At 42.1% G+C, this 20,974-nt stretch overlaps 1 protein-coding gene across 1 annotated transcript in view; it reads left to right on the top strand.

Annotated features, from left to right (window-relative positions):
• Nucleotides 1-427: 427 nt before the first annotated feature.
• The window catches only part of NPFFR1 (neuropeptide FF receptor 1), a 62,936-nt gene continuing 42,389 nt past the window's right edge, over nucleotides 428-20,974 (top strand). The window contains exon 1 of the mRNA XM_085614854.1: nucleotides 428-507. Within this exon, the coding sequence (XP_085470980.1) occupies nucleotides 428-507 (80 nt within the window). The remainder of the gene's footprint in view (nucleotides 508-20,974) is intronic.

Below are 20,974 nucleotides of genomic sequence, written 5' to 3'. Positions count from 1 at the left end.
AACACTACTCCTACTCATCCCTGAATTCTATATACCCCTTACTACAGATTTCCACTACCCATCCCTGAATCCTAAAAACCCTTTACTGCCAATTCTCCAACTTATTTAAATGAAATGGCCCATAAATGAGGAGATACTTTATAGTAAACATCCAGTGACTTCAACTAAACTCAGTTTGTGGTGCTGAATAGGTGGGAATAACGAAAATCCCACTTTGTTGAACTGCAAGACATCCATAGTCATCATCTACGTATTAATACTGCAGAAAGGTAATGTTTCTGCAAAAGGGAGTGATATAATGAATGATGTTGTTATGTGTACATGTAAGAACTCCTCACTTAGCTTCGTTATCATTAAAAGCAGCGTGGGATACTACAGGATTACATAATGCATTTGTGTTATTGCAGGTTGGCCATTTGACAACGTGATGTGTAAAATGAGCGGGCTGGTGCAAGGAATGTCTGTTTCTGCTTCGGTATTCACTCTTGTGGCCATCGCCGTGGAAAGGTATGTTGCATTCACGATCTAGTCAACTAATACAGGCATGTTTTATAATGTGCGCTCGTAACAATACCTGGGTGCTTGGGTGGCATTGTGCACAGAATGAGTTCAACTGCTTTTCATTAGCACACAGGAAAAAGTGGCCAAGCAGGAAAAGTAAAAAGAAAGGGTGAACCCAATACACCCTTGGAGGCTTGGACAAAACAAATAGTAACAGGTAAAGAATGCCTACAAGGGATTTTATTTCAAAAGAGATTAATGATTAGTTGTTTTTAAAAATTCCTTTACGAGTGAGTCTGATAAGAACATAAACCCAATTTGTCATCCGACAACATCAATAAATGAGTATGAAGATCACAAGAAAAAATAGAACACACGGGAATATCTTTTTGTAGAAAATACAAGATTATTTATATAAATAAATCAAGTTAAAAGGAGCGCAAATGAACAATCAGTTCAGCAATAGATCATGAAAAAGGTACAAACAAAATAATCCTACAATTTATGAGCAAAACATCTATTCCAATAAAATCAATAATGACATATCTCTTAATGAGAATAATGATCACTTGAATACACTAGATATTTCGGAAATACATGGAAAAGTCGACGTTTCGGTCTTAACAGGCATCAGTCCATCAGACCATCTTCAGGACAATGGATATTGCAAATGCCGAAAAACCCATACACAAATGTAATACAATAAGTCACAAAAATGTAGACATCATTGCAATAGAAACTTATGCTGTAGAAACATAACAAGATACCCGTGTGAGAACAGATGAATATGGTGACGACCCAATTGTCCCAACTTTTAATACAATGTTATAGTTTGTACACTTTCCAGGTGAAAACAGCATGCTTCAAACCTGTCACCACCTTAAGTTAAAAAAATTACTTTATAAAGTAGCTATGCTTACTTTTGTAATCAAGTTCGCCACGATTAGTTGTACTCGTGGGGATATACTTCACGCCGTTTATATCATTTGCGGGGCTGTCGCTATAAAGTCAAAACATGTATAAAACAATGATTAGACTAAAGACATATTAACTTCATATGAAAATGGTCTTATAGCAAGGAGTCATAACACGACATACCTGATCAATGGATCAAGGTCAAGTCAGATAGATGGCACTAATTTGAAAGTCGGTCCAAATCATTCACGCCAATTTTGGAGAAGGAAGAGCACTCATCCAATAGCAAATTCTCAATAGTATCTACAGAGTATAAAACAACATCTTATGTAAATCGTATTAATGTTATTGTGTATACCAACTCAAATGAATACCACAAATCTCATGTGTTGTAATTTATAGAGTTCTGGCATATCAGGGCATATAAAATATGCCCTTGTTAGGTCACATTTTGCTCACTGATATTATTTAAATATCTTACAGGTGAACTACCAAAATGGTAGTAATTACTCGCAACAGATCAGACCCATGAATCAAAAAATGTACATCAATATCGCCCTCAAAAGGCAAACTGCATATGAATTTCCAAAATACTCAGGACATCTAACTACTGCAGTTAACTCAGCAGTGTAACTGGGTGTGTCTAGCGGCTTGTACTTAATAGACGATGCATAATAATCATGAGTTAACTATTCAGAGACTTTTTAGTGCAATCGAATAATAAGCTCACATAGACAACCAGCGTTCTATCAAGATTTGTTGCTTCGTACCAATGTAATCACACAAAAGAAACTCGTGTATGATTAAAATAAAATGAAAAAGAAGATTTAAATAAATTTGATGATGTTTAACAAAGGTAACATCGTACCACAATATTTGTATCAGATGGACTTATCTATATTAAAGTTCGAGCCTCCATATATTGTGAAGTCGGAGGCACGCAGTAAAAGTTAACATAAACATTGAGCAGCAAACAAATGCAGCGAACATATGCAGCGAGTCTGTCTACTTACTTCGAAAGCAACGTTGTAAGAAAAGCTAGCGTCAGTTCTTGAAACGGCGAAACAAACCTGTGCTTGTTACGCGGACGTCTTTTAACGCTACAAGTACCGGAAGTGAACGCATTTGTGCCCTGGGAGATAGAGATAAATGGGCTCAAAAAGGAGACCATGACTAAAATGGTGGCCATTTTAACCTGCCCTACATTACCTTCTATAAGCATGAACAGTAGTTGAATATCAATCTCTGTTCGCTAAAAATATTGTTGGTTTCACCCAAAATGCGTACAAAGCAAATAACACTTCTATGGGTATATTTATCAACTTAAACGACCAAACAGTCACGGAGGCCACATGCTTGAATAGACAATATAAAAGTCTTGAAGTGTTGTATGAACAACAAGTATCTTAATGTCAGCTATAACATTACAACATGACAACAACATCGTTTACAAGAAGTCTTAATGTGATATTTATATTATCCCAATCATTGACAGTATAGAGACTGCAATAGACACATATACAGTTGAAAAGCAATATTAATAAGTGGCATTCAGAATAAAGTTGTCCATAGCAGTCACAATTCAATAAACAGTTCAGTCTGATACATAACAGTAGATTAATTATCTGGATACTTTATGGTGTTCACAGGCAACTAAAATCAAATGTATCAGTGTTGACAATCTCCCATGGGGATCATACTTATCTTGCATGAATCTAGGCTACAATCTTAGCAGAGACAGGCTAGAGTGTGCCATTCAGTGGCGGAGTTCAAACCATGTTTGATGCTGTCAGCCAGACATATCCATCGGATCCCTTTTAACGTGAGAACCTGATCTACATTAGATTGTCTAATAGTGGGTTTTACTACTTCCAGTACCCACCACAATTTATCTTTCTCTGTATGCTTTAATCGAACATAATGTTCCACAAGTGGTGCATTCTCAACATTGCATCGAATTCTAGATTGATGCTGTAAGATCCATTTTTTAATCGTTTGTGTCGTTTTGCCTATATACTTCAAGCCACAAGGGCATTGAATGCAATAGACAACATTATTGGTGTTGCAATTTGAAAAAGACTTAAGCATGATCTTTTCACCATTGAGTCCAAAAGATTTTAAGTTTGCGGTACTCGAACATGCAGCGCAACTGTTACATTTGTAATGTCCAGTCACTGATGCAAGCTGTCTCATGTTGACCACAACATTCTGCTCAGATGTTTTATATGCATGGACCAACCGATCTTTAAAATTTGTACCCCTTTTAAAGGAGAATAATGGTTTCTCGACCAAATCTGGGAGTGCGGATAGAAGAGTCCAGTGTTTTTCACTATTTTTTTTAACTCATTCGTAGCCGTCCCATAGGTAGTCACTCACACCAACTGAGGTTGTGTAGTCTTCTGTCTGACCTCCAGCAAGGACTCCCGATCATTGTACCATGCTCTTTTAAGTAGTTTATTAGGATAGTCTTGCAAATGTAAGCAGGAAAAGGTCCCGAAAAAGACTGGGGCCTGATAAACGAAAAGGACCAAAAAAAAAAAATGCAGCATTATAGAAAAAATAAAGGCAAACATATGGGGAAGATAATGTTACTTAAAGAGAAGAAAACTTTAAGTAACGAAGACGGCAGTCATTCTATTGATCTATTTATAGATATGTATAATTATTTAGGAGATTTTAAAAAAGGGGGTATTTAGGATTCAGGGCATGGTAGGAAGGAGTAAGAGGGTGGTAAAGGTAAATATTTAACTTGAAATTGCACGACTAGGACATGGTCTCAAAAGGAAAAACTTTTTTTCAGCAGCTGTTCAGAGAGAGCAACCATGTTTCTCTATAAGGATGTTCGCATTATTGGACTTGCCCCCTGATGGAATAGTGGTATATTTACTAGAGTAATTCAAAAGTCTCTGTTGAAAAACAGTGATTAACAAGAAGAATTATCGTCTCCATAATGAACCCAAAGGCTCATTACCTGGTAGATTTTCTGAGTCACAGCTCTGCAACGTTTGGACCTTGCACCCAGCACTTTATTGTTAGCCCCTGTCTGGGCTACCAGCATGCTGCACTTTCTACCCGGCCCCTGCTCCACGCTATTTCAACTCAGAGCCGGTCACGGAAGGTGGGGAGACCGCTCTGCAATGATTGGACCTTGCACCCAGCACTTTATTGTTAGCCCCTGCCTGAGCTACGGCACGCTGCACTTTCTGCCCGGCCCCTGCTCCACGCTATTTCAACTCAGAGCCGGTCACAGAAGGTGGGGAGACCGCTCTGCAACGTTTGGACCTTGCACCCAGCACTTTATTGTTAGCCTCCGCCTGGGCTACCGGCACGCTGCACTTTCTGCCCGGCCCCTGCTCCACGCTATTTCAACTCCAAGTCAGTCACGCAACGAGGGATGCGCGCGGACGGCGTTCGGGCGAAGACCGGGCCAAGACAGGCCCGTCAGAGACCGAAAGAGCCCGGCCCGGGCCAGGTTATTGACATTTTTTTTAAATTTCATTATAGTTTTCCTTTTGAGTTTAATTTTTGCACTTACCTGATCTTTGGTTTAATTGTGCCTGTGGGTTCGCCTCTAATGCACTTTATTCTCTGGGTACGATATGAGTAAAAGCAAGATGCCACCAAGGAAGGGAGTTGTGGGCACATGAGACGAATTCCTGACAAGAGCTGAGTCCGCCCTAATGTACGAAACTGTCTTGACTGAACGTAGGCTGTCTTTAGACCCTTTAGTAGCCACAGCCAAATTAGTATCGTTCCCACAGGATGCTAATAACTCTCAAGCATCCAACCCTGCAGTAACTACTCTGTCCCATTCTCCGGAAATAAGTAGAGAAAACGCCAACCCCCCTGTCGTCCAGTCGCCTTGTGTGGGTCCATCTAGACCTATTGTTAACACCAGGGCCCGAAAAAAGAGAAATAGCCAAACAAGAGGTGTTACTCCTCCTGCGAAGAATAGAAAGGGGCAGGGTCCCAACAGACAAACCACCTGTAGACGTGAACCCACGGTGGATGTGAGCCAGTTAAATCAGGAGTATGCTCACTCCCCTGATGCGAGTAATGCAATTAGTAGACCCTTAGCTTGAGACCAGGGAGCTTTCTTAGATAGGTTGGAGGAAACATCCTCGTCCCTTTTAAAGCCTCTATATACTTGGCTAGAAAACATAGGGGGTAGACTGGATGGTATGATGAGTCATATTAAGTCCTTCCTAGGAGCAAGGGGCAATGGTCCACCGGGCAGCTCTATAGCCCCCACTCCTGTTAATAGTGATGTTCATGGGACAGAATACATCAAGGGTAATACCACACCTAGCGTTCCACCACCACATAGTGAGTTGACCCACCGTGCTACATCTAGCACCCCTGTACAATCTGCACCCCGGGGCTCAAAATCAGTACCAGCGAGGGTAACACGTCAGGAGACTCCCAATCCTGCACAGGGCAGACCCCCAAGGGCATGCTAATAGTACATCTTATTCTGAATGGGTGAAAATAGGTGGGGAAGGCTCATTACTAGGTGAAAGGGCTCACAACCAAGCTATGAGGGGTAGCCAGCTGCCCGTCCAAGGTAGTTCACAGGGTGTAGGAAATTTGCACCTTCCGCCAGAAGCCACACCGTATTCAGTAATATTGGTAAATGTTCCCCCATTACCAGAAGGAGAGGCCGAACATTGGTCCACCCTGCGAAATAAAGCCTTGCATTTTTTGATTGGAAAAGTAGGGCTGAATTCAAAACTTTTCGCTGAATTTAAGATGGCACGACAAATTGGGTGGGTCGGAATATCTAACAAAACCCTGCCTGGCGATTGTGTTGTGCTACATTTTAGGACTCCAGCCTTAATTTGAACAATTCTAGGTAGGGTGGGCAATTGGTCGGTTAGGAGAAATGGGATAAGTGTTGTTCCATTAGGTTTCTTCTACCAACCCCCTTGATCTCTGTAATTTCCCCAAGAGCAGGACTTTCAGCAGGGCCATCGCAGTTCAGCTATGCTGTCCCGATTAATAATTATTTTGAGCCCCTCAATAACCTGGAGGAGATCGACTGACTAACCACATATGCAGCTGAAACCTGACTCAAGACTAAGGGATGGCGACCCAGTATTTCGAGGTCAGCAAACAGACCCATATGTATATTGTACTAGCCCACGGAAGATACGAGGTTTGGATCAGATCCTCCCCTCAGGCGTGCTGCTAAGTAGTCTTCTGCCCAATTCCGTGGACCCCACTTGGAGGATTACTTCATGGAACATTGCGGGGCTGCGCTCAAAAACCCAAGATCCTGCCTGGCGTGAGGTCATAGCTAAAGTTGATGTATTGGGACTGCAGGAAAAATGGTCACTGGATCCAATCCACATCAATGGTTTTAAGAAGTTTAATACTCCAGCAACAAAGGGTTTAGGGGGACGACCTAAGGGCGGACTCTGTACTTACATTTCGAATAGTCTGGTAACTGGAGATATAGCCTTTGGTGCGGGGGACCCCTATTATCATACCTTAGAGTTTTCCTTGGGCATTAATCAAAGCATAGTTTTGGGCAACTTGTATAACAATGTACCACCTGGGGAAATTAGCACTGTGGTTGGGAAGCTATCGGAGACTTTGTTAGATATCTGCAATGCGGACACCTCTGATTGTATGATTATTTTGATGGGGGATTTTAACTGCGCAATATGTAACTCTGTTGACACCAGAACATGTGGACTTGAGAATGATGGTGGGGTGCGTAACACTCACTTCTGTCACACGCCACTGGGAGATCTGTTTAATGAGATTGTGTATATGAATAATTTGGGCTTTGTGAATGACCTTTTAACCCCCCCTGTACCCATGCCATGTACTTTTAACGGAAGAGGATTAGTGTCTCCAAACGATTTTATGTTAGTTTCATGCTCATCTGCTTCCAGGGTTTCCTCTTTTAAGGTCGGTGACAACCCAACGAGTGACCACTTTCCGCTTTGTTTGGAGGTTAAAATTACTCCTCGTAAACCTAAGAAGGTCAAACAAAACCTTCCAATAACAGGCAACCTTGAACTAAACAGAACTAATGGATATTCTGTACGCTGGTCCAAAGTGGACCCAGTGGTGATTATTACTAAACTACTTAAGAATCCTTTGACATCTGTTTGAATGAGACATCCCCCTGTGACAGCATTGAACAGTCTTTTTTAACTATATGTAATGAGATCAGGAGTTTATTAACTGCGAAACATCGTAATAACCATAAAGAACAAGGGTGGTTTGATTAACACTGCACACAAGTACACACCAACCTGAAACAGGAGTTGCATAGACAACCTAGATCCCTTGATCGGGTGAGAAAGGCTAGATTAGAGTACAAGCAGGCCATCATGGATAGAAAATATATCTTGAGGCAGGAAGCTTGGGAAACTCTTCACACAGCGGCTTTACTGAAAGACAGTGCAGCATTTTGGAGGGTAGTAAGGGCCCCCTTTCTATCAGACGGTAACAGACCAACAATTGAAATCGCAATTTCGGAGGAGGTATGGATTAACCATTATACTAAGGTTTATAATGGGCAAGGAGCATCCGATCCACAACAGCTCCCTTCCATCACAGCTGAGCCAGGTAGTGTAGAGCTGCAAGTTACACTGGATGAGGTAAACAGAGTGCTCTCTAACAGTCTTGGGGGGCAAGGCCCCAGGACCAGATGGAGTGCCGGTTGATCTATTCAAATCTAACATCTCCCTCTGGGGTCCCATACTAACTCAAGTTATAAATGCCAGCTTTAGAACATCAGTACCAAAGACCTGGGCTGAGTCAATAATTATCCCAATATTTAAAAAAGGTGATCGTCACGACCCGGGGTGCTACAGACCAATCTCCCTTCTTGACTCAATGGTAAAAGTGGTGGGCCGCATCGTCTTGGAGCGTTTGCAAGACTGGGGAGAAGACAATCAGGTATTGTCCGACCTACAGTATGGCTTTCGAGAAGGGCTAGGCACCACAGATCAAAGCCTAAACCCGTCTATTTTGATTGGCAAATATACCAAAGCAAAAAAGGGCAGTTTGTTTTTGGTGTTCGTGGACCACACTGCGGCCTTCGACTCCTTAAGGCATGGGAGGCTATGGGAAGTCCTGGTAGCAATGGAGGTTGACCAAAACATAATAGTGTTATTGCAACAACTGTATAATGGAGCCTCAGCCAGTGTTCGCTATGGCATAGGAGGGGAGCGTACTGATTCTTTCCCCATTAGGAGGGGGGGTCAGGCAGGGTTGTGTCCTGGCCCCCTTCCTTTTTAATCTGTATATAAATGGCCTTGGCGAAGCACTGATTAGGCAGGGACAAGAATTCGCTCAAGCTGGAGGGTGACCTATTCCAGACCTTCTATACGCAGACGACGCAGTCTTAATGGCCCGGACACAAAATGGTCTGCAGAGGGTCCTAGACAGCTTTAATGACTTCATGAAAGATCTGGGACTTAGTATTAATGTTTCTAAAACTTTTGTCATGAGATGCTGTAAGAGGACTCAGAGAGTAAGAGAAATGTTTCTGGATGGCAATAAGTTAGCCACAACAAGGAACTTTTTGTATCTGGGCATTTTATTTAATCAGAATGACACCTGGTCCCAAGCGATGACTACTAAAAAGCTCAAGTTTACAAGAGCATCTACAGCCCTAGCATCCTTCGCTAAGAAATTGGGGAAGAAGCCACCAGGGGAACTTTTGCAAATATTTAAAGTAAAGTGCATCACAGCCGCAATGTATGGGGCAGGGGTGTGGGGCTTTGCTAATACTCTCCCACTCCAGCAGGTGGAAAATTCCTTCTTGCAGTACATTTTATCTGCCCCTCCGAGCACGTCCTCCTTTGTTTGTCACGAGGAGCTGGGTCTTCCTTTTATTTCTGGCCTTATCAGATTGGAACCAGTACTCCTGTGGCATAGGCTCTGGACTAAGGAGCAGACAAAGTTAAATAGAGACATTATGAAGGATAGTCTGGGGCCTTAAAGATCCTGTGGATCAACTTTATATGTAATTTCATGAAGGACCTAGGTCACCCGGAATACTTTACGAATCCCACCACTATGTTAGCCGTGTCGACAAAGCCTTTGAGAATGGAGGGTTTACAATTATTGGGCTCCTTGAGAATGGCAGGGGAAATGGTGAAACCTAGCGTTATGCATCATCAGTTAACGCTCTCTTGTATACAAATGGAGCCCTACTTACTATTTGTACCAGGAGCCTATGATAGGATGCTTCTGGCAAGATTGAGATTGGGTAATGTCCACAGAATAACGACAACACCATCTATGAACGATTGGTTACGTAACTTGTCACTTTGCCCCTGTGACAGACATTCAGAGCAGTCCACGATTAATTTAATGTTCTTTTGTAAATTTTATGAAGAGTTGAGGAAAGTGTGGATACTTCCACTTTTAAAACGTCAAGGTATAAGGCAATGCCGTCCAGCTTTTATTTGGCTTCAGTTCTTGGAAGATGAACACGTTGCGTGGAGAGTAACAAAGTTTTTAAAGAAGGCTATCCTGCAGCAAAAACACATGATATTTGATGAGCTGTAAACCCTGGGCACCTCCTTTGCAGTAAACAGCAGGTTTTTAAAATGAAACATTTGTATTCATATGGTTTTATGGCATCTTAAACATATTGTTGCATATTTTTAGATTTTATCTTGTGTAATTTCTAGGCCTGGGCGAAAATTTCCGTTTCGCTCGCAGAAGTTGCGAAGGTTTGCCATTTAAGTGTTACGCGGAGAACGCGGAGATGTTGAAACGTCCGCGACCCACTGCAAAAGTCGAAGTATTTTCTTGTTCGCGCTTTAAAAATGCATTCTTGTGCGAGCGGCAGCGACTTACCGGATCTCTGCGTTCGCCAACAAGTTTTCCTATCCGTTCGCGTGCACCACGAGATGTTGGATTGTTGATAGCCGTTCGCGCTATCCCGCGAGAGTTTGCGATCGCAAACATGTCATTCGACCCGGAACAGGAAATAAGCATTGTGAGCAAGATGGCCGCGCCCATTAGCGACCGCATGGGCAAGTTAGAGATATATTTCCCCAAGAGCACGCAAAAACACATCGTGAACAAGCGGGAAAAGCAATCTCTGGTTCTTCGCGAAAGTTCCGCGTGTTCGTGGAGATTTAGAGTAATTTCGCGATAATTTGCATAGGGCAACTACGCAAATTTCGCCCACCTCTAGTAATTTCTAATGAAATTTTAGATGAATTTTTCTAATGTATTTGTGCTTTTATGATGGTACAATAACAATCGAAAAAAGCTTTCCTTGACTTGAGTCACAGATCAGTCACTCAAAAACATGAGCCTAAGTCTTTAAGACACTCTTCGCCTACCAATAAGCAGCTTGGCAGAGCTCAGAGCTTTAAACCGCAGCATATAATGAGACGTTCCTAATGCCAAAAGCAACAAGTGAAGACATTGCCATTTCAAGTAGTGGGAAAATACTTTTTGGCAATTATTGGCAGACTAATACTCCTTTGCCTTGCACTCTCCTTCACCTCATTGATGAAGAAGAATACCTCTCTTCTGCCTGTGTCACATTGGAAGTTACTCCATGGAGGATGAGGAAAGAGGGTCTTACACTTTTGTAACATCCTCATTCTAACAATGACATGCATACTCATGTTAGTTTTAAAGACACTGAATACATTTTGAAATAGGAAAGCTGCCAGGGTACTTTGGCTCAATCAATCAATAAATCTTTATCCATAAAAGCTCATAAAAAAGAAACATTTTAAAAACAGCAAGATATAAAAAGTGTAAAAAGTATGATTAAATATAAATATTGGACAGGACCTCGTAGCCCACATCACCCATTTAAATTCATAATTCATACATGTTTCACCTAATAAACAATATATAATAAAAATACAAGCTCAGGGCCTGAATAATAAGTTAAAACAGTGAAATAAGTCAATGGGGAATATAAGCCCTGCAAAAAATTCAGTCCTTCAAGATGCGAGTTAAAAGCCTTTTCTTTGAGGATTTGCCACGGGAATTGAGATCTATTGGCTGCATAGAGTGGGCAAAATAGTATAAAGTGCTTGGTAGATTGACAGGAGATCCCGTCACAATGACAAGGGTGCAGGAAGGCAAACAAAGAGCCTGTGAACGGGAACGACCCTAAATAATGAATCATATTCACAGGAAAACGTGTAATATAAAATCTATATTTAGGAGTTCTAATCAACACAAGATAGCACTCCATCCCAGTGCACGCGGAGAGAACTATATACTGCTGAACTGATGTCATGTCAAAAGCTTTTTCTATTCTTAACTTTTCTTTAAGTTCTACAGACCTCGACTTGTCCTGATCCGTACATTGGCTCAATATTTCAAGCTAAAGAGAATATTGCTTTTGTATCCCTTTTAAGTCAGAACGTTGTTATTTCCCAACGCCTGGCCTCTAAGAGTAGTCACAAAAACAGCGACTGCAGAGTAAGGGTCTCCAACCGATTGATCACCAGCTACCAGTATCTCACAGACACCTTCATAGTAGCCCGCAGCCTTGAATTCATTTTTAAATGAGTGCAGGGTCACATTCTCCTTTTAATGTTAAGGGAAGACTGATTTATTTCACATTATTATCATTAGGCTGCAGATAGCAGGGCCTTATAATGAGCAGTGCTCAGTCAGATTTATGACCCGGGCTGGGGCACAGAGGTAAAGCCCTGAAGCACTGAAGTATTTAACTCTTAAATAAAAGTCCTTGTAAACTCAATATTGGAGAGTGAAAACAAAATGATGTTTCTGAATGCTTTTAAATAGGAGAAAATTAAAATTCAAAGTGTCACATGTAGAAAGAGCAGCCCTCTTGCTCCCAGTAGCCAGTAGGCACTGTGCCATATTTATAACTGAAAAATACGGTAATTGTTTTAAATGGAAGACATTTAAAGTGGAGAAAAATATTTCTACGAAACATTAGGTCTTTATGTTATTTTCCACTTTCAATTAAAACAATTGCATCTTAATGTTTTATGAAGCCTGATTCTCCACTTGCAATTCCCGCTTAAACAAATGGCTATACTTTTCTGTTATAGATATGGCATGGTGTCTACAGGCCACTGAGAGCAAGATGCCTGCTGTTTGTAAACGTGGCACTTGGAAATGGGAGAAAATGTAAATGATGAGTTTAATTGTATTCCATTTTAAAGTTTTCTCTTTACACACAGCAAGTAGCTTGATCTCAGTGGCTGGTAGACAGGGTTCATAGTTTTAAGTGACAAATAGAGCCATTATTAAAAGTGGGAGAAATTTAAAGGGCAGAAACATTTTCCATTTTGCTGAACATGTTTCTGCACTTTAAATTTCTCATGTTTAAAAGAATGATTGTATGTTTTTGATGTACATGTAACAGTACCAGATATGGTGTAAGGTATGTCCTGTACCACAAGTACCTACAACACAGGCTATCAGTCACCCATACACATATATCCCATAAATATGAACACATGTTCATACATCCTCATAGACCACGCTCTCAATGACACACACATGGCAGCCCTATCATAGTGCCCCGAGTCAAAGTATTTTGTTCAAGCCATCGGATCTGGTTCTATGGACATTAGGCTTAAAGTCTGGGTGTGGGGGTTACTGGTAACAATATGCAAGTTGCTTAGCCTTAAATAGCTCACGATGATTTTGACTGATTAGAAGTAGCTATCACTACAGTATAAGTTAGAGACTCCTGCTGTAGAGTCTGTTTATCTCAGTCAGAGGTCTAGCTAAGTAAGGCCTCCGCAATATAATGGTTTTGTCACATAAGCAAAGATAGAGACGCCTGCTAATCACTGTAGGTAGGTATCTCTTTAAAGAAGGAAAACATTTTTAACCACTTCCAAAAAGGCGATTTTCAAATTTGCAATGTCTCAAGAGCAGCGGCGGCCAGCACAGGTAAGTGCAGTGTTGCGGGGCAGGATGGGAGGGGTTGAAGACGACAGAGGACAGAATAGTTAAAATTAAATAAATAAACAAAACCAGGGTCGGATTGGTAACGCAGGCACTCAGGCAATGCCTGAGGGGCCGGTATCCGAGTTCAGCTGTGGGCTTCTTTTTTAGCAGCCTGGGTGCCGATTTGGGCGGTTTCTGCATTGTTCGGATGCTGCCTGCGGCCAAGTGGGTGCCTGAGTGGCCTTTCTGGAGGCAGATGGGCCTCCTTTACCTCCCTTTTACCAATGGGCAGAGGTGTCACTCTTTCTCTCTATGAGCCGGCCCATTAATATAGGCATATTGAGCTGGGGCAGGGGGCCTGAGCAAAAATGGCCTCACTTGTTTTCAGGTGTTTTTCACCAGTGTAAACTAATCCGTGTATTCCCCCCCCCCCTTTTTTATAAAATTTCACCGAAGCAGTGTTTTTTGCGGAAAGGCAATATACAAATGTGGGCCACTATTTTTTAGCGTGCCAGGGCCGATTTCTAATTCCAATCCAACCCTGAAAAAAACTATTCCGTTGTCTGTCAACTCTCCCCGCCTGACCCTCTCCACCGCCCCACTGCACTTAACTGCTCTGCCCGCGACTGCTCAAGAGATACATCTCAAGTACAGCTACTATAGCGGCTGTTAAACGTTCACATTGATGCAATATTAGGAGTTTACGGGAATTGTATGCATGCCATTCTAATGACTACAACCCTGCTCCACTCACTTAACATAGAGAATTAGGGATTCTCTACTTATGAAAAGGTTGATAAATTTTTGCCATTAGAAATACCTTCTAATACAATTTTGCACACAAATTTTGATAAAAGTCAGAGAATTTATAGGAAGTGTTGATAATGCATTATCGAACAATTCAGGGCCGTGAAAAAATCAGCATAACAACAAGAATTATTATCCTGCCACCAAGGAAATTAAGTCAAACTGAGCAACACGCAACCCCTAAATCAGCATATTTTTTTACTGAGGCATTAATTGGAAATATTTTGTAAAATCAGGAGTTTTCTGCTAAGAATAAGTTTATCATTAAATAAGTATTATTTTGCTACCTGTTTTGCATTTGTAATAAATAAACTACCTGGTTCGTCATCCAGCTGTTTATTTCTGAAAATACATTATTTGGCCACCGCAGCAACTTTGCAAATTTACAAAATAAAGACATTTTGAATTTAAACTTCGAGTTATTATCTCAAAATGCACTCGTGTGCTCCCATGTATCACATTGCAAGAATGCTATTATCTGAAAACACCAAACACCAACGTAACATTCAAGTACTGCTTTAATCTGAAAGGACAAGTAGTTTCTCCCAAATGTCATGTTTTCAATTTCAATGAGAGAACTCATCTTGTCTGTACACATCCAGTACTCATTTTCAAAAGCAAACTGTTTTCAAATATCAGCTTGTCATTTCATAAAAGTACCTAGTTATTTTAAATCACCAACGTGCCATGCTCAGAGGGGGGAATATAATGTTGTTCGGGATAATAACAGCCCTTCGTGTGTGAATTACATAAACATTGGATGATATTAATGTCATGCACAAATGGAGGAGTCCATAAGCTAGTGGAGTACTCAGCAGAGCGTTCGGGTTGCATGGATGCAGTTTCTTTTCTAAAGATCTGCAATGAGGGAGACATACTTAGATGGTGGGGAGTTCATTCCAGAGGGTACAGGAAAAGGAAGAGAATGTTTCCCTATTTGTTCTTTGTTTGCTTTAGGATCAGTAGGTGGAACTGGGTTAATTCTTTGTTGTTCTTACAATTTTAAATAGTGCAAACTCAGTCTAGAATTTTCTTCGTTTGATCCACATACCATTTAAAAAACGAGAGACTGCAAAGATAATCGGAGGGTGAGTATCATATTTCAATACTCTTAAAGCATTTTCACAATCTCTAAATACCAGATTTTTACAAATAGGTTTTACCCAACGATTACGTAACTGGTGATACACAGGACAAAAGAAAAAAACATGTTTTTCATTTTCCATTCGGAAACCACAGGCAGGGCAATCGGTATTTTTATTTATCTCCCACCTGGAGGTGAAAGACCTAAGTGGTAGACTGCCTATTCTCAGCTGAAAGTACACCTTCCTAGCAACAGCAGGAAAAATCAGGTCAAGAAATTCCTCCCTCCTGTAATTAATTTTAATTTGGAGAAACTGAGCAGTCAGTCTGCCAACACCAGAATTCACATGGAGGCTCATAAGATTATAGTGCCTGTACTGGTCTACCAAGTTTGCCTTTGAGAGTGCTGTCTACAACAGGACCAGTTTCATTATACAAGGCCAGATTCATTGTTAAGACATGGGTGTGGGATTAAGTGATCTGCCCAGAATCACAGGATGTTGAGCTGACGCCGGGACTCGAACTTGGTTCGCTGGCTCCAAAGTCAGCAGGGCATACTTATACGTCGCAGAGATTTGAAATGTAATGGGGGTGGGGTGGCAGAAGGAGGTTTAGTAGAGTTAGAGTTTGGGGATAACATGATCCTATTTCCATTCCACAGTTATCAGGTGAGCAACTGCATGAACATCAGCTCTCCTATTGATAAGTGTGGTCCCAGGGCTTGGCCTCTGTCGTTGCAGGAAAGGATGAGGGCTGGCATTCTTGGTTGAGTCTAAGGATTAGTGCTTACTTTGTAAAATAAATTAAAGGAAGCAATTTCTTTCTTCCACCACAGTCACTGCCCACTTATGCCACTGACAGCGCCCACTGCCTGTATAGACCCTGCCCCAAGGCTGGTGTAATACCTGACTGAATTGCAGCCAGTCAGCAAAGTGAGCGAGTCAGCCTTCTTGAATTGGGGTTCGGGGGTTCTCCCCAACAATTATTTGAAACATTTGGTCAAATAGTGCATTTTACAGCATAATGTTCACCTCAGTATGCTAAGCAGTCACATCTTCGTGAACATCAGGCTAGGTGTCACATCATCCTCATATCTAGCAAGATTAAGCTCTTATTCTTCATCGGAATTTCTGGCATTGAATTATAATGGGCATAGTTAGGGCTTATAATGAAAAGGATCAGTTCCCTACACCTACATTTACAGCTTAATCACAAAAAGATTCATTTTCAGGACAATGTACATAGCTATCAAATGGCCCAATGTCATGTGATAAGACTCTTGGGCAGTAATGTAGTAATTAGTAGGTGTATTATTGTAGATAAATGGGAGTGACCACTTGAAAATAATCTTTGTTTGACCCTGATATTCGACATGGATCCCTGGGATTTTGAGATATGTCCATTTAAGAGGAGTGGTCTGGGCCAGGTGGTACTGGGGGTTGCAAATATAGATGTGCTTCTGCATGGAGCACATGTGCATTCAGAACTGAAAGAGACTGCTGCTGGAAGTGCCCAAGTGGGTTCACTTTAAATCTTCGTAGATTCTACAGTGCAGGTGACGGATTGCACTGCATAGAGTACTGGTGTGATGTTAATACGAAATCTTTCCTCATTAGTTGCTGAACAGTTGGAGCTGACTTAGCGAAAGAATTATCTGGCATAACTGTTCTTCTTCCACCTAACCTGGCTCTCACAACTTAACAAACTACAAGTCACTGCATGCCATGTTCCCTGAACTCTGCCCCTCTCAGATCCATTAACACACACAACTGGCGTCACCAATTAAAGTCAAGACATTGTATCCTACAACCTCACCACGAGTGCTACCTGTAAGGTGATCAACATTACCCATTATTAAGGGGGCATGGCTAGCCTGCAATAAAAATGGCCACTCCCTCGTAAGCTGCTGACCATCACGGCATCAATTCCCAAACATCTGAACAGAATCTGGCCTTGTGGACCTCCCTTCCATGGCAATATACATGACAACACAGGGTGAGTTGTATAGCGGAGCTGAGCTGCCCAATGTGGAAGCCATGACCACCATACTTGACTACTTCGAACCGCTTAGTGACCTCCAATCCACTCCTTGTGATGAGAGTGGTATCCTGGAAGAAAGCACATAAATTTGTGGGTGCGCCACATCTGCTGCACCACTATGCGCCACTATGGCACAATCCAGCCCTCTGTATAGGGGAAAAGCTGCTGTTCTTCTGGGTGTCCTGGGATGCAAAAAGCATGTGGATCAAATGTATATTGGCGGACTTCTCAAGTTATTCCCTGCTCTGAGGACAAAGTTTGGACGTCTCCCCGCAGACCATTAGCATTACTAACAAATGCTTCACTGCCTGTGGGACGCTCTTGGCAACCAGCCGGTGGAGTTTCCAGTCTCGCCTAGACTTCATTACCTCTATGCCCTTAGACGCCTCTAAGGAGTGGTCTCCAGACTGGATGAAGTGCATATCAAATCCTTACACTGTGACCCATCCAGCATTTCGACTAGGGTCACCTGGCAACTATAGGTGGGTAAGGACTACTTGCCGGATGATTGGGCAACCATACTGGCAGATCATGATCAAGGTCTCAGGGACTACAGACTAAAGTTTCTCTGCTTAAAGTACTCCATGACTGGTCCCCAACGAAACTCAAGAGGACCCTTTTCCCACCCCAAGACCAGTGTTGGAATTCTAATGTGGATTGTTGCTGCCAATTTCATATCCTCTGGTCCTGCCCTACACTCTGCACTTTCTGGGCAGTTGTCTGGTACTAGCTACGCCTCCATGACATCACCCCAACCCCACACACCTAGCGTTACTGCATGATATCTCTGACCAGTCAGACCTGACAGTTTATAACCACAGGTGGTTGCAACCTCCCTTGATGTTACCAAATTATGATTATGCATTCTGAGATACTGGAGACAGATCACCATGCCCACATGTACTGAATGTGGGATTGAGCTTCACAGAGTGGCTAGTCATGAATACATCACATACAAATTGAACGACAATGTAGATGTTTAAATGCAGTGTGAGGACCCTTCCTGGTGATAGATGAGACTGTCTCACCTAGAAAGGGCACACTTCTTGCCCTCCCCCTAACGACACCGACTGGCTTACCAATGGCCACTGCATCTTCATGATCTTCCTCAGCCACCACGGACATGACACCACTGTATCCCTGATCCTGGTTCCCGCTATACCCCACCCTACTTGGTCCATCCCTTCACACACCCATCTCGTTCTTCCTTTCCAATGCCCGCCTCTTGATGCATCATCTTACCCTCCTCCATGGGAGTCCTGGCAGACCTCCTGGCTCACCCATGGCCCCATCCAATGAAGGTTAAAATACTGCTACTGGCATATACACATTTTATTGGAAGGTCCCTTTGAATGTTTTTGCTTTTTCCTGATCCCTGTCAGGATTATCGCTTATCACTGACCATTTTCTCCCTTTGCTGAATATTGCAAGTCAAAGCTTGTTTCATATGTGATGTTTCTATAAATCAATTACCCAATTTACTATCCGGAAATGCCATCTGCTAAAATCGAAGGTAGGTGTGGCTGCAAAAACAACCAACCTTCTTCCCTACATTCCTGCCATGAGTTTTTTTTCACAAGCTGTAGCAAGCAATGCTCCATTTGCCAAACATAGTCTTCCCTTTCCTCTCTGTATCCTCCTTGCCCCCCACTATCCACCCCTACCCTGCAGGGATGCCACTGCAACCATTTACCATCTGCTCAAAGTAGGTGGTAAATGGCAGCGTTAAACACCTGAGAATAGGGAATATTATCCAGAATTCATGGTAATTCTGTGTCTGCACAGTTATTCCCTTTTGTGAGAGGTCTAACTTGTATTAGGTGAAACTCCATGCTGGGATATTAGCCATTAATGGTAATTCCAACTGCTGGGAATATCCGCATGGAATTCTGCCTAACTCGTAATCAGGGCCCTAGTCTAATATCATATCAGCATGCCAGCAAACATTATCAGGTGCATTGTATTCCCTTAACAGATGCCAAGGCACACACACACTAATCACACTCAACCAACACCATCACACTATTCATCATACAACATCATCATAGATTCAGAAGCTGGCCGTAAAAAAGGAGAATGATGTGTAAGATTTCAACCATCTTGTAGCAAGGCCCATCATCCACAGCCTGGCATGCACTACACTGTACAGCAATGTACTCCTCTCAATGCCACTTTTCAGCACTCTACTTTACTGTACAGGATTTTACGATACTGCACTCTACTCTATAACACTTTACGCAACTCTCTCTACACCGCTCCACAAAAGTTAATATACTCTATCTTTGAGAAACTATTCCACTGTACTCAACCACTCATTCTACACCACTCTATTCTATGCCACCCAACTGTACGACAGTCTATACCACTCCACTCTACCATACAGTGCCACACTCTACTCTACCAAATCCATTCCACTGTACAACACATTAATCCACTCTGTGGCACTCTACTCTACTCCAATCTATGTCACTCTCCAACACACCAGTCTACTGTACTGTACCACCCACCACTACACTCTACAACACTTTGCTCCACTGTATGCTAGGCCACTCTACTCTACTCGACTCCGCACCTCTGTACTCTTGGAATATGCTACCACACTCTATGCAACGCCACTCTACTGGACTCCCCTACACTGTACTCCACTGCATGACATTTTACCCCACTCTATGGCACTGTAGAAGACTTCACTCTACAATGGCCCACTGTACTACAGTCTACTCCACTCTATCCAACTCCATTCTACAGGACTCTACTACTCTCTGCACCACTATACAGCACTTTACTCCACTCTATGCCCCTACACAATACTGTACAACCCTCTACTCCACCCTATGCCTCTACACCCCAGTACACAACACTCTACTCTACGACACTTTCCAACATTCTACGACACACCACTTCACTCTACTGTACAAAATACTACTCCATTTCATAACAATTTACTTCACTCTACACAACACCTGTCTACTTTAGTGCACTCCTTGCCAGTGTAGTATACAACATGCCACTACACTACATAACAATTTTACTCCACAGCTTGCTACACCACTCAACTCTACTCCACTTTACTCTACTCTGCGATACTCTACTCCACTTCACTCTACACCACTCCACTCTACCCCACTCAAGTGCACCCCACTCTGCTGTTCAACACTTCACTACTCCACTGTATGACTCTCCACTGCACCACATTCCACTCTACTCTACTCTACGACAGTATATTGTACGACACTCTCCTCCGCTCTACTGTACCACACTCCACTTAATGACACTTCACTCAACAACTGTAAGCTACAGTTTGTAACACATTTTTTTATTAAAAATAAAGAAACATTGAAATTCAATGGAAAAAACAATGGCTTAAACTTTGTTATAGCTAAGAAAACTTAATTTATTATTGTTATACAAACCAAACTTAAACTACCCAAAAATGTAAATTTCTAAATGTATATCTTAAATTTATAATTTATGCACACCTTCAAATTATTAAATCTCACCCATCTCCATACACAGTATGTATGTACAACTTGATAGCTTGATAGGGAGATGAATCACGCTGTAAAGCCCTGCGCTACATTATACCTGTGTCAGGTATAATGTATGCAGGGTGGGCGTACCCACGCAGAAACGCCTCGTAAAAGTGACTCAGTGAAATCTACAAGATTTCACGGAGTTACTTTTACGACGCCACTGTGTCAAAACCTTACGCCTGCTTCAAGCAGGCATAAGGAGTGACGCAGCATGT

Source organism: Triturus cristatus, chromosome 1_2 (assembly GCF_964204655.1).
Source record: "Triturus cristatus chromosome 1_2, aTriCri1.1, whole genome shotgun sequence".
Taxonomy (NCBI): domain Eukaryota; kingdom Metazoa; phylum Chordata; class Amphibia; order Caudata; family Salamandridae; genus Triturus; species Triturus cristatus.
Note: the sequence above shows the minus strand (reverse complement) of the source record. Positions and strands in the feature narration are given on the sequence as shown.